This window comes from Staurois parvus, unplaced genomic scaffold (assembly GCF_062004578.1).
Source record: "Staurois parvus isolate SC_StPar_1 unplaced genomic scaffold, SC_StPar_1.0 ptg000819l, whole genome shotgun sequence".
NCBI lineage: Eukaryota > Metazoa > Chordata > Amphibia > Anura > Ranidae > Staurois > Staurois parvus.
In genome coordinates this window covers 887,564-902,802 of record NW_028318615.1, presented here as the reverse complement: position 1 = coordinate 902,802, position 15,239 = coordinate 887,564, and the positions used below count along the sequence as shown (strand labels likewise).

General features: G+C 46.0%; 1 protein-coding gene across 1 annotated transcript in view; it reads right to left on the bottom strand.

Moving 5' to 3' along the window:
• LOC149443982 (uncharacterized) overlaps window positions 1-14,894 on the bottom strand; it is a 75,026-nt gene extending 60,132 nt beyond the window's left edge. The window contains 2 exon segments of the mRNA XM_089655099.1: window positions 5,623-8,089; window positions 14,798-14,894. Of these exon segments, the coding sequence (XP_089511225.1) occupies window positions 5,623-8,089; window positions 14,798-14,894 (2,564 nt within the window).
• Between the last annotated feature and the right edge of the window lie 345 nt (window positions 14,895-15,239).

Sequence of the window (15,239 nt, the reverse complement as noted above, 5' to 3'; positions counted from 1 at the left end):
CCTCTGCAGAATGACGATTACTGGCTCTCCTCTGCTCTGTCAGTGTGACAGCTCGTGAGGAGAGAAATGCCGATAACCGGCATTTCCCTGTTTACATGTGATCATCTGTGATTGAACACAGCTGATCACATGACCAAGCCGACATCTTCAGCTCTTTCCAAGGGACACAGCGCACCGCCGATCGCCGTGCTGCACGCTCCCAGAGCCACACATGCTTGGTGAGAATGGGAGGACATCATATGATGTCCTCCCAGAATGAGAGAACCACTTTGCGCCCATCATTGGACTATATGGCGGGCGGGAGGTGGTTAAAATAAATCTTCCCCAGAAGAGTGAAACGAAAATAATTTATACTGCAGGTAAAATGACTTCACATTGTAGCAATTGTGCACACCGAGATGGACACGGTCATCCATCTTGTTAAGAATCTTCCAAGCTGTATCATCTCTACTCCCAAATCAGCTTTCCTCATCCCCGCTCCCTCTCTGTTGAGTGACATGTGGTCTGTTTGATGCAGATCACAGGCAGCAAACTCCATGGGAGGGCGTCATGGCTATAAATCCCACAACTGAGCTGGGGCCTAGATGTCTGTTAACTTTGCAATCTCGGCTCGTAAAGCCATAAACCAAGTCCTTCACTGAGTTCAAAACACATTCCAAGGGGTTGTAAAAACAGACTTACATTTAAAAACTCACTTTTCATATAAGTTTATATCTTCAAATAGAACATAATTACCTAAACATGGAGCCCATATTCGGACAGCTTAATTTAAGACCATTCTCCAGGTATATTACAACCCCTAGCTGGCATATACAGGAGAGCTGAAAATTACATCTTCTTAACCATTCCAGTGGATATTTCATATTTCATATCTATCCGTTCAGCCAAAGATTCTGCGTAATAATCTACTCGTGGATATGTATCCAGAATAAGTTATGAACCATAATATAATTTTTGCAGGCTTTGGTCATAGCCTGAGGTCTCCACCTACAACTCCCTCCCCAAATGAGGCGATTGGTTTACTGCTCCAGTCAGACACCCTGTGGAGTTGCTAGAAAAAGCTAAGCTAGGCTGAGTTGAGGTGGGTGAGCGTTGAAGATTCTCCCTTTAACATTGGAACCAACTTTGGGAAAAACGCCCTTTTGCTCAGAAAACTTGAAGCTGCTTAACCCAAGGCTTTTGACAAGTACTTTATCCCTCTAAACTCCTTTCCGTTATCTCTTTGCTGTGTTATTGTTCTCTGTATATTTTTATATATATTGGCTACATCTTTTTCTGTAAATATTTTTATTGCACCCTTTTGACCTTTTAGTAATAAATCTTACTTTCTGAAAGTGTTGAACTGTTTCTAAAGCTCTTTAATGCAAACTATGTATTCCTGCCTCTGAAGAGCGCTACTGTGTGTGTTTAACCCTCTGTATAACCTGCCTGCGGTGACAGTGGTGTACAGACAATTATTCAACCATCCTAGTGTTATTGCTGATATTGCCGAGTTTTCTCTTTCTCTGTACAAAAAGGCAGTGGTGGCAGTGTGAATGGTTAATTGTGTAATTAACCTGACCCAGTAACAATCGCTCAGGCTTCCGGTACATCGATTGTGGTCCAGTGAGCTGGAAAATCATTGTGCAGGGTGCAGCTGTGCATGACATTGTTACGCACATGACAGCGCGGTTTTAGATTGGCTAGTCCTTTGGTCATGAGTTTGGTGAGAAGGTCAGGGGTCTGACGCCGCGCCAGTCACATATTGGATGGCAGCGTATGTGGGATAGTTGCATTAAGAGCTTCGGTGAAGTGTTAGGAATTAGCTCTGCACTGAAGGATTGTAACCTTTGTGGAAACAGTCCTTAGAGACAAGCGGTGCATATGTTTCATATACAGTTGTGTTCAAAATAATATCAGTGTGTTGAAAAAAGTGAATAAAGCTGAAAATCCTTCTAATAGCTTTTATTTCCATCCACACGAATGCATTGGGAACACGACACATTCTATTCCAAATCACAACATGAAGAAAAATACATCAAATTTGTGTTGTTCCTCTAAAAAATTTAAAGAAAAGTGAATATTAGACGGTTCAAAAAAATCGCAGTGTTTGTATTCTTCTTTACAAACTCCAACATTCACTATATAAACTGAGAAATGTTTGAAGATTTTGCTTTCCTTTGAATGACTTCATGAATATTTGGTTGTAGTCGCACTGTTTCTGAGAACTGCTGTACATCTGTGTTGCATGGAGTCCCCCAACTTCTGGCCCCTGTGATCAGGTATTCCAGCCCAGGATGATTGGACCACATTCCACAGTTCTTCTCTATTTCTTGGTTTTGCCTCAGAAACGGCATTTTTGATGTCACCCCACAAGTTTTCTATTGGATGAAGATCCGGGGATTGGGCTGGCCACTCCATAACGTCCATCTTGTTGGTCTGGAACCAAGATGTTACACCTTTACTGGTGTGTTTGGGGTCGTTGTCTTGTTGGAACACCCATTTCAAGGGCATTTCCTCTTCAGCATAAGGCAGCATGACCTCTTCAAGTATTCTGATGGATTCAAACTGATCCATGATCCCTGGTATGCGATAAATAGGCCCAACACCGTAGTATGAGAAACATCCCCATATCATGATGCTTGCACCACCATGCTTCACAGTCTTCACAGTGTACTGTGGCTTGAATTCAGGGTTTGGGGGTCGTCTGACAAACTGTCTCCGCCCACTAGACCCAAAAAGAACAATCTTACTTTCATCAGTCCACAAACTGTTGCGTCATTTCTCTTTAGGCCGGTCAATGTGCTCTTTGGCAGATTGTAACCTCTTCAGCACGTCTTTTTCCCAACAGTGGGACTTTGCGGGGGCTTCTTGCAGATAGCTTGGCTTCACATAGGCGTCTTCTAGTTGTAACAGTCCTCACAGGGAACGTCACACCTTCTTTCATCTTCCTGGAGCTGATTGTTGGCTGAGTCCGCGCCATTTTGGCTCTTCTTCTATCCATTCCAATGGTAGTTTTTCGCTTTCTTCCACGTCTTTCAGGTTTTGGTTGCCATTTTAAAGCATTTGTGATAATTTTAGCTGAGCAGCCGATCATTTTCTGCACTTCTTTATATGTTTTCCCCTCTCCTATCAACTTTTTAATCAAGGTACACTGTTCTTCTGAACAATGTCTGGAACGACCCATTTTCCTCAGAATTTCAGAGAGAAATGCACTGTAACCACCATGTACAACATTTGCTGCCTTCCTTCCTTAAATAAGGGCAATAATTGCCACCTGTTTTTCAAAGAATGAATGACGTCACTAATAGAACTCCACACTGCTATTATTTTGAACACAACTGTATATAGAAAGACATATAGCAACAGCTCCTTCCTTTTTCTGCTTCCTATTCTATCTTTGCTTGCAATTATGCCTGGTGACGCAGAATGCAAGAAAATGAGCAAAAGTAATTTGAGTGCTGAATGTGCCTCATGAGGAATGGACATCGGTTGCAAAACTCGTAAAGATTTGATTTGGCACCTACAGGAGCATGATAGCCGAGCAGACCAGAACTCGAGGGAACCTGACCATGATGGGGTTCCCACCTCCTCAGATCCCAGGGGCTCAGAGATGGCCTCGCAGGATGGGCATACAGAGACTGACACTGGAGTATCATCAAATATTATCTTCACACCACTACCTGAGTGGGCCAGCACCAGAGAGCCTGTAACCAGTAGAGATTCTCCTCAGATGCAGGAAGCCCTGAAATGCATCATGGAGACAGTTCCTGGGGCATACCTAAAGTTCCTTGACTGCCAGGCAGAGAGGAAGGCCTTGGTATATGACATACTCCTGATCACTGCACTCTATACACAGGGCTGTATATGATATACTCCTAACCCCTGCACTCTATACACAGGGCTGTATAGGACATACTCCTGACCACTGCACTCTATACACAGGGCTGTATAAGACATACTCCTGACCACTGCACTCTTTACACAGGGCTGTATATGATATACTCCTGACCACTGCACTCTATACACAGGGCTGTATATGACATACTCCTGACCACTGCACTCTATACACAGGGCTGTATATGATATACTCCTGACCACTGCACTCTGTACTCAGGGCTGTATATGATATACTCCTGACCACTGCACTCTGTACACAGGGCTGTATATGATATATTCCTGACCACTGCACTCTATACACAGGGCTGTATAGGACATACTCCTGACCACTGCACTCTATACACAGGGCTGTATATGACATATTCCTGACCACTGCACTCTATACACAGGGCTGTATAGGACATACTCCTGACCACTGCACTCTATACACAGGGCTGTATAGGACATACTCCTGACCACTGCACTCTATACACAGGGCTGTATATGATATACTCCTGACCACTGCACTCTATACACAGGGCTGTATATGACATACTCCTGACCACTGCACTCCATACACAGGGCTGTATATGACATACTCCTGACCACTGCACTCTATACACAGGGCTGTATATGACATACTCCTGACCACTGCACTCTAGGCTGATGACCTGGGAAGGCTCTCAATGTGTCATCTATGAACAATTTATGATGAAGACGTTTGTCACTCACAACACAATTTTGTTTTTTCATTCAATAAACTTTTTATTGTAATTATATTTTTAACAAGATTGTAATCATAGAATCAGCAAATAACAAAGGAAGGAATCTGATTGGTCAAGAAGATCCCTTGTCTGGAATGTGGGGGCGGAGTCATTATTATTGGTGTACAATACAATACACAACGTGTTCCATTATTATAACAAAGTATTGTAGAAAAGATCCCAACATAGAAAATGGGGGAAAGGAGGAAATAAAGGCGGATATGAAGGGGAATCTGTGTACGGGGAACACCTTAACAATCACCACCATTTTATTCTCCAGGGCCTCTGATGTCACAGAATAGATGTTTGGGGGTTTATCTCATCTTCAGGACCAAAATCTGCATTTTCCCATGTGTGCAAAATCATGCAGAAACAGCTCTGGCAGTGAGAGGGTTAATGTGGGCTAGATGGGATCACTCTGCTGGGGTGACATTAGAGCTCCCCCTAGCTGCAGCCTGGTAATAACATTGCTGGGAGGTCTCTTCATTTCTCTGCTCCATACTTCCCGTCTTTATAGAAACGTCTCCTGACATTTGGGGGTCTATTCATAGAATGTTTGTATAGCAATTCCCTCAGTGAGAATTCATGTCCATTCCTCCTGTGTGAATGGGGGAACCAATGTTATTAGGATCACATCTGAGCTGCTGGAATGTCTTCCATTGATGGAAAATACATTGAAAACATCTTCTCCTGCCATCAATGACCAACCCGGTCCCACACTTCATCCATGTCTTTGGGGGCCTCTGATCTCCTTGAACTGTTTCTTCCATGATGAAGATCAGCCATGGAGTATATCTGAGGTGTATATCAGGGTGTGCTTCTTCCCCACATGAGAGCTGGGATGTCCAGCAACATTCATCTAGAAGACATTTCCCGCACTCAAGGCACTAATACACCTCCAGGGTTGTGTGGGATCCCCTGATGTACAGGAAGACAGGACTTCAGAGAGGAACATTTCCCTCACTCAGGACAGCAGAGTGGCTTCTCATCCGTGTGAAACATCTGATGTCTGTAAAGATTGGAATTCTGTGAAAAACATTTCCCACACTCAGAACAGGAATATGGCTTCTCCCCTGTGTGACATCTCTGATGTTTGTAAAGATTGCCCTTCTGTGAAAAACATTTCCCGCACTCAGAACAGGAATATGGCTTCTCCCCTGTGTGAGATCTCTGATGTATGTGAAGACTGGACTTCACTGAAAAACATTGCCCACACTCAGGACAGGAATAGAGCTTCTCCCGCTTGTGAGATCTCTCATGTTTATGAAGAAGGGACTGCCGCACAAAACATTTCCCACACTCAGGACAGGAATATGGCTTCTCCACTGTGTGTGATCTCTGATGTGTGTGAAGATTGGATATCTGTGAAAAACATTTCCTGCACTCAGGACAGGAATACGGCTTCTCCCCCGTGTGAGATCTCTGATGATTATGAAGTTTGTACTTCTCTAAAAAACATTTCCCACACTCAGAACAGAAAAATAACTTCTCCCCCGTGTGAGATCTCTGATGTCTGCAAAGACTGGACTTCACTGAAAAACATTTCCCGCACTCAGGACAAGAATACGGCTTCTCCCCCGTGTGAGATCTTTCATGCACATTAAGCACTGATTTATGCCAGAAACCCTTCCCACACTCAGAACAGGAATGTGGCTTTTCCCCCGTGTGAGATCTTTGATGTGTGTAAAGATTGGACTTCACTGAAAAACATTTCCCGCACTCAGGACAGGAATACGGCTTCTCCCCTGTGTGAGATCTTTCATGCACATTAAGCTCTGATTTATGCCAAAAACCCTTCCCACACTCAGGACAGGAATACGGCTTCTCCCCCTTGTGGGATCTTTGATGTGTGTAAAGATTGAACTTCACTGAAAAACATTTCCCACACACAGGACAGGAATACGGCTTCTCCCCCGTGTGAGATCTCTGATGACTATGAAGTTTGGAATTCACTGAAAAACATTTCCCGCACTCAGGACAGGAATACGGCTTCTCCCCCCTGTGAGATCTTTCATGCACATTAAGCTCTGATTTATGCCGGAAACCCTTCCCACACTCAGAACAGAAAAATAGCTTCTCCCCCGTGTGAGATCTCTGATGTGTGTAAAGATTGGACTTCAGTGAAAAACATTTCCAGCATTCAGGGCAGGAATATGGCTTCTCCCCCGTGTGGGATCTCTGATGTCTGGAAAGATGGGACTTCTGTGAAAAATGTTTCCCGCACTCAGGACAGGAATAAGGCTTCTCCCCCGTGTGAGATCTCTGATGTGTGTCAAGTTTTGATTTTTCTACAAAACATTTCCCACACTCAGGACAGGAATAAGGCTTTTCCCCCGTGTGAGATCTCTGATGTTTATGAAGACTGGACGAATCTGAAAAACATTTCCCGCACTCAGGACAGGAATACGGCTTCTCCCCCGTGTGAGATCTCTGATGTGTGTCAAGTTTTGATTTTTCTACAAAACATTTCCCGCACTCAGGACAGGAATAAGGCTTCTCCCCCGTGTGAGATCTCTGATGTGTGTCAAGTTTTGATTTTTCTACAAAACATTTCCCGCACTCAGGACAGGAATAAGGCTTCTCCCCCGTGTGAGATCTTTGATGTTTATGAAGACTGGACTTATTTGAAAAACATTTCCCGCACTCAGGACAGGAATACGGCTTCTCCCCCGTATGAAATCTCTGATGACTGTAAAGATGGGATGTCTGTGAAAAACATTTCCCGCACTCAGGACAGGAATACGGCTTCTCCCCTGTATGAGATCTCTGATGTTTATGCAGACTGGATATCTGTGAAAAACATTTCCCGCACTCAGGACAGGAATATGGCTTCTCCCCCGTATGAGATCTTTTATGCACATTAAGATCTGATTTACGCTGGAAATCCTTCCCACACTCAGGACATGAATATGGCTTCTCCCCCGTGTGAGATCTTTGATGTATGCAAAGACTGGACTTGACTGAAAAACATTTCCCGCACTCGGGACAGGAAAATGTCTTTTTCCCAGTATGCAATCTCTGATGGGCAGAAAGATTGGACTTGTCTGAAAAGCATTTCCCGCACACAGTACAAGAATAGGACTTCTCCCCTGTGTGAGATCTTTTATGCACATTAAGTTTGGATTTAGAATGGTAACATTTCCCGCACTCAGGACAGGAATACGGCTTCTTTCCTGTGCAAGACCTTTTATGCACATTAAGACCGGATTTATATTGGAAACCCTTCCCGCACTCAGTACAGGAGAATCTCTTCCCTGTTGGAAGGCCGGCCCGGTCCCGCACAGTCTGAGGTTCCTCAGGATACAAGGAATCCGATGGTCCATCTACACTGGGTGGTGCCGGATGGACATTGGAGGGAGCCGGGTTTTCTCCTGGACTATACTGTGTGATGTCCTCATCTTCTACTTTCCAGTCTGGAGACAAAGTGAGACAATCCTCGGAGGTTTTCCTCATCTCCCGGCCATGGACTAAAATACAAAGACAAAGAGGATTACTAGACAGGAGCTGATTGGTTCCTCCAAACCAGGACTCCACCCACATCAGGCAGCTTGGTCTCTGAGGAGCTTACAATTCCACCCTCAAGGGAACTAGGAAATGGCTCCTCTGATCTCCTACCAGGTCATTTCTTTATTCATGGACCTTAGTCAGAGAGTGAGGAAACAACCAGAACTGTCTTTTATAGGAGGGACAGTGATGAGGGGATTATAGGACGAGGGTCCCCACCCCCTCTATCACTCATCGCCATCTTCCCAACACAAGAAGTACTGCACTTCCTTATTTACTCCATGATTTAGTCATGAAGAACAGCGGGGCTGAGCCCCACCAGAGGTCAGAGAGTGAGGATGGGGGGAGAACAACCAAGATGAAGACTGGACTGATCCTGAAGACCACCATCATTGGGGTATTGACTCCTCCCTCATTATCACTTTCTGTTTAAGGGTCCAAAGTTGGAGGATGTGATCACATTATTATCACCATGTAAAAGTCTGTGCTCCAATCACATCATCCGATATAAAATGTCCAGCTGGGAGGAAATGGGGGGAACAAAAGAGAATCCATATTATGTGTATATATAGCAGTGGGGGGAGGGGGGAGAGAAGAAGTCAGGAGTATGGAATGTACAACATAGAGTATATAGTGCAGGGGTCAGGAGGATATAATGTACAACATAGAGTATATAGTGCAGGGGTCAGGAGGATATAATGTACAACACAGAGTATATAGTGCAGGGGTCAGGAGTATGTAATGTACAACATAGAGTATATAGTGCAGGGGTCAGGAGTATGTAATGTACAACATAGAGTATATAGTGCAGGGGTCAGGAGTATGTAATGTACAACATAGAGTATATAGTGCAGGGGTCAGGAGTATGTAATGTACAACAGCCAGTATATAGTGCAGGGGTCAGGAGTATGTAATGTACAACAGAGTATATAGTGCAGGGGTCAGGAGTATGTAATGTACAACATACAGTATATAGTGCAGGGGTCAGCAGTATGTAATGTACAACATGAGTATATAGTGCAGGGGTCAGGAGTATGTAATGTACAACATAGAGTATATAGTGCAGGGGTCAGGAGTATGTAATGTACAACATAGAGTATATAGTGCGGGGGTCAGGAGTATGTAATGTACAACAGCCAGTATATAGTGCAGGGGTCAGGAGTATGTAATGTACAACAGAGTATATAGTGCAGGGGTCAGGAGTATGTAATGTACAACAAAGATTATATAGTGCAAGGGTCAGGAGTATGTAACATACAACAGAGTATATAGTACAGGGGTCAGGAGTATATAATGTACAATAGAGTATATAGTGCAGGGGTCAGGCGTATCGAATGTACAACATAGAGTAAATAGTGCAGGGGTCAGGAGTATGTAATGTGCAACATAGAGTATATAGTGCAGGGGTCAGGAGTATGTAATGTACAACAGCCAGTATATAGTGCAGGGGTCAGGAGTATGTAATGCACAACAGAGTATATAGTGCAGGGGTCAGGAGTATGTAATGTACAACAGAGTATATAGTGCAGGGGTCAGGAGGATGCAATGTACATCAAAGATTATATAGTGCAGGGGTCAGGAGTATGTAATGTACAACAGAGTATATAGTGCAGGGGTCAGGAGTATGTAATGTACAACATAGAGTATATAGTGCAGGGGTCAGGAGTATGTAATGTACAACAGAGTATATAGTGCAGGGGTCAGGAGTATGTAATGTACAACAGAGTATATAGTGCAGGGGTCAGGAGGATGTAATGTACAAAATAAAGTATATAGAGCGGGGTGCGTGGCTTGGCGCATGACCATCTATGCAGCATTTCTGCACAGCTCCTGGCCTGGACCTCCTTCACAGGCTCCTATCTTCCTCCCAGGCTCTCCACATTCATCCTTATGTGCAAGAAACAACACTGGACCCCCAGGGAGCAACGGGGGACCGGTCTGGTGGCATAATAATCCGGTTCCTGGCCCAATCCACGGCCGAGGCCTTGGGCACCCCGGCCTCAAAGATGGCACTGATGGCTCTCCCCTCCTCATCCCTCTTATACACAGGGCTGCCGGAAGATGGGCAGGTAAGCCCACGGGGCTCTATCTCTCTTTCCCTGGGGATCCTGCAAAACCACCTTCTCCTGTACTGATACCACAGGACTTGCAGGAGTCCTGCAGCCCCTCTCCTATGCGGAGATTACGAGACACACAGGGTTCCCGCAGCCCCTCTTCTGCTATGAGATTACAGGACACACAGGGGTCCCACAGCCCCTCTTCTGCTATGAGATTACAGGACACACAGGGGTCCCACAGCCCCTCTTCTACACTAAGACCACAGGACACACAGGGGTCCCGCAGCCCCTCTTCTTCACCATTGAGACCACAGGACACACAAGAGTCCCACAGCCCCTCTTCTACACTAAGACCACAGGACACACAGGGGTCCCACAGCCCCTCTTCTACACTAAGACCACAGGACACACAGGAGTCCCACAGCCCCTCTTCACCATTGAGACCACAGGACACACAGGGGTCCCGCAGCCCCTCTTCTTCACCATTGAGACCACAGGACACACAAGAGTCCCACAGCCCCTCTTCTACACTAAGACCACAGGACACACAGGGGTCCCACAGCCCCTCTTCTACACTAAGACCACAGGACACACAGGGGTCCCACAGCCCCTCTTGTACACTAAGACCACAGGACACACAGGAGTCCCACAGCCCCTCTTCACCATTGAGACCACAGGACACACAGGGGTCCCGCAGCCCCTCTTCTACACTAAGACCACAGGACACACAGGGGTCCCACAGCCCCTCTTCACCATTGAGACCACAGGACACACAGGGGTCCCACAGCCCCTCTTGTACACTAAGACCACAGGACACACAGGGGTCCCGCAGCCCCTCTTCTACACTAAGACCACAGGACACACAGGGGTCCCGCAGCCCCTCTTCTACACTAAGACCACAGGACACACAGGGGTCCCACAGCCCCTCTTCTACACCAAGACCACAGGACACACAGGGGTCCCACAGCCCCTCTTCTACACTAAGACCACAGGACACACAGGGGTCCCACAACCCCTCTTCTACACTAAGACCACAGGACACACAGGGGTCCCACAGCCCCTCTTCTACACTAAGACCACAGGACACACAGGGGTCCCACAACCCCTCTTCTACACTAAGACCACAGGACACACAGGGGTCCCACAGCCCCTCTTCTACACTAAGACCACAGGACACACAGGGGTCCCACAGCCCCTCTTCTACACTAAGACCACAGGACACACAGGGGTCCCACAGCCCCTCTTCTATACTAAGACCACAGGACACACAGGGGTCCCACAACTCTTCTACACAAAGACCACAGGACACACAGGGGTCCCACAGCCCCTCTTCTACACTAAGACCACAGGACACACAGGGGTCCTGCAGCCCTTCTCCGGCTTCTCTTTGTTCTGAGGATAGCTGGGATCTGCAGTCCCACATGCGATCCTTACACACTTACATCAAATCTCTCCCTATGAAGACGGATTTTGAGCAGTGTGTGAAACATATTGAGCGTACAAACGGGAAATTTCTGCTCTTAAACAAGACGTTTGTACGTGTCTGGAAAGGATTGAAAGTACCGCTGATGGCGTAACTAACGCCTTACAAACCCACAAAGAGACCCTTAACTCCCACACGGTCTCTATACAACATCTCATGTACCAACAAGATGACATTGAGAACAGAAACCGCCGTAACAAGATGCAGATTAGGGGCACCCAGAATCCATTGAATCTAAAGATTTAGACACGGTGGTTACCGCTATCTTCAATCAACTCTTACAGCGACCTAAAGACACTCCTATAGAGCTGGATCGAGTACATCGCACGCTGGGCACCAGGAATCCTGATCCATCTTTTGTTCATGACACCTTGTGCAGGGTTCACTACTTCAAGATCAAAGATGCCATCATGTGTGCAGCCAGCTTGCAGGATACCATTGTATTCAATGAAGTGCCGGTGATGCTATTTCCTGACTTCTCCCGCCAGACTCTGGCCATGCGCAGGGCTCTGCATCCTCTCACTCAGATGTTGCAGGAAAGGCATATCCGCTATCATTGGCGATTTCCGTTTCAACTTCAAGCTTCACAGCATGGTAAATCCGCTCAATTCTGCACTCTTGGAGACTGTCCCACATTCCTAGGTGTGCTCGAGCTACCTCAGGTGTCCCTCCCGGACTGGTCCTTTCAGCTCCCGACACCAGGTCTCCCATTTCCCTCTCCCTGGCAGTGGTCCGTCCAAAAGAAGCATTCCAGGTCCTCTTCCCAGAAAGATGATCTACTGTCCAAGTAATTTGAGACGTTTGCACCCTTTTTCCTATTTTTTATGGGTTGATTGCCTCTTTTGGTTGCTCCTGTTGGTTCAGTGACTTTTATATTTGTGCTTGTTGCCTTCCGGGCCCTGGGGCCATGGCTCAAGGATTGTTCTCGGGTGACACCGTCGCCGTTTGCTGTGGTGGACTGGGGTGCCTCCAGCCATGGTCTCAGGGGCCTTGGGCCCTCCCTCTATTCACCTCATCTGCACCTGGTTATGTGTATATGTTTATCTATTGAGGGAGGTGTCTATTTTTTCATGCCTGTTTGAGGGTTCATTGAATATGTTTTATAAGGGGGGTCATTCTTGTCTGAGGGGGACCCTCCCTGAAGTTATTAATTGCCTGTGGGAGGCCTGGGTCGGGATCGGATTCATGCACCTTTGACGTTCCCCACCTAGGTCTTCAGTGTACTGTGTTGTACCACACTGTATGTTTTTTCAGACAGCTTGTCTGTCTGTTAGTTTTTGTCTTCTGCTTTTCATTCTTTTTCTGCTCCCCCCCCCCCTTTTTTTCTTCTTTTCCCTTCTCCTCTTTTTATCCTTTCTCTTCTTCTTTTCCTCAGAGCTCAGGAGAGGTTTTGCGCAGCGTTGTTTGTGATGCGTCTTTTTCCTATTTGCTCCACTGCCAATGACTATGACTCCAAATTAAATGTTCCTCTATTAATTGTAGGGGCTTCAACACTCCGGAGATGCGGGGTCAGATGCTCTATCATTTTCACAAATATGGCTTGCAGATACTGCTCCTTCAGGAAACTCATTTCCGCTCCGATGGTATCTCAGTCCTCCGCAATCATTATGATACTAAATGGTATCATAGTACTAACCCGCTGGCTAGGTCTCGAGGGGTGTCGATTGCTTTTCATCATACCTTTGGCCCGGAGGTCTTGGACTCACTAATAGACCCAGTGGGTCGGTACCTCTTCCTCAAATTAAAGTTCCAAGATTTTGTTTTCACAGTGGCGAATGTATACGCTCCCAACCAAGATCAAGCTCCATTTCTTGCAAAGGTCCTCTCTAAGCTGTCCGATTTTGGGGGTCCCTGTTACATTGTTGGAGGGGACTTTAACGTAGCGCTTTCTCCAGACCTGGATTCTTCCATGGGTAAATCTTCTCTCCTTTCATCGATCTTATCCCTTATTAAGTCGCGCCTGCATGACCTACACCTTGTGGATGTTTGGTGAACCCAACACCCTTCAGAGCACGAATATAGTTATTATTCTGTGGCTCACACGTCATACAGTTGTATTGACTATTTCTTTGTGACGCAGTCTCTCCTTGATTGTCCGACTTCTTCCTCCATCGGTCATTTCCTGTGCTCTGACCATGCCCCAATACATCTTACGATTCAGGACCGATCATCATCTTTGCACCACTTTTCTTGGCGCTTGAATGATACTCTGCTCAAGGATTCTTTGTGTACCACAGAGGCTTTGCAGACTATACAACATTTTGTTCTTGATCACTCCTCAGACACAACCGTATCTCTTAATCAATAGGAGACTCTTAAATGTGTTATTAGAGTTCTTACTAAGCATGGCTCGTTTAAAAAAGTCTTGAACGGCAGAAATGCATCGCTTGTTCTTACTCATTGTGTGCCTGGAATCTTCTCATAAGAGCACGATAGACCCGAGGGTTGCGGTGGACATAACTAATGCTCGCAGAGATTTACTCCAACTGTTAGATTCTTCTTTTCTTATTGCACGAGACAAAGCACGCAACACTTACTACTTCCTAACAAATAAATGTGGTCAACACTTAGCACGAGTACTCCACCCCCGGCCATACCATCGTCCGATCCAGCACATCAAGGCGCCCGACAATACTAAACTACCATAATCGAGGAATTTCATCCACGTTTGAGCGTTACTATTCTCAACGTTATAACCTATCCGCAGTGCATCCTGATACTCTTCCTGCTTCTTCTCTTACGGCTATGTCTCAATACATTACGGAGATGGCACTGCCTGTCTTAGATACTCAGGATGCATTGGCTCTGGAAGAGCCCTTCTCGACTGTGGAAGTCCTTGGGGCGATCAAGGCCCTGAAGGCAGGTAAGTGCCCGGGCTTGGACAGGTTTACCCCTCGCTTTTACAAATTTTTTGCCGCCTCACTGGCCCCACTTTTAGCCCAAGCTTTTAATACCATCGACGATCTGAATGTGCCTTCTTTGGCCTTTTTGTTGGCCAACATTTCGGTTATCCCAAAGCCAGATAAAGACCCATCTCTCTGCAGTAGCTACCACCCAATCTCTCTACTTAACCTAGATGTTCAGCTCTTTGCAAAGCTTTTAGCGAACTGCCTCTCACCTTTTTTACCAACTTTGGTTCATTGTGATCAGGTTGGTTTTGTCCCAGGTCGTGAGGCTAGGGATAACACCTCTAAAACTATCCATCTCATCTCTTATATCAAGCGACATGGCTTAAAGGCTTGCCTCCTCTCACTTGATGCTGAGAAAGCGTTCGATCGCACTGATTGGCGTGTCTTACTTTAGAACAGATAGGTTTGGGCTCGCGCCCCTCCACAAAGGTCCCAAAATAAATTAGTGTATCCTCCCCCATTGTTATCCTATTTACAGCTACAAATCTAATTGTGTTGTGCCCAGATGTCCTACATTGTGTCCATCCTGTCCAACCAGTCGTTTGCCTAATTATAATATCTTCCCCACTAATTAGTGCCTTACTTTTGTATTAATGTATTTTCCCCACTGTTACACTGTTTACAACTGCAAACTCAATTATTGTGTCCATCCTGACCAACCAGT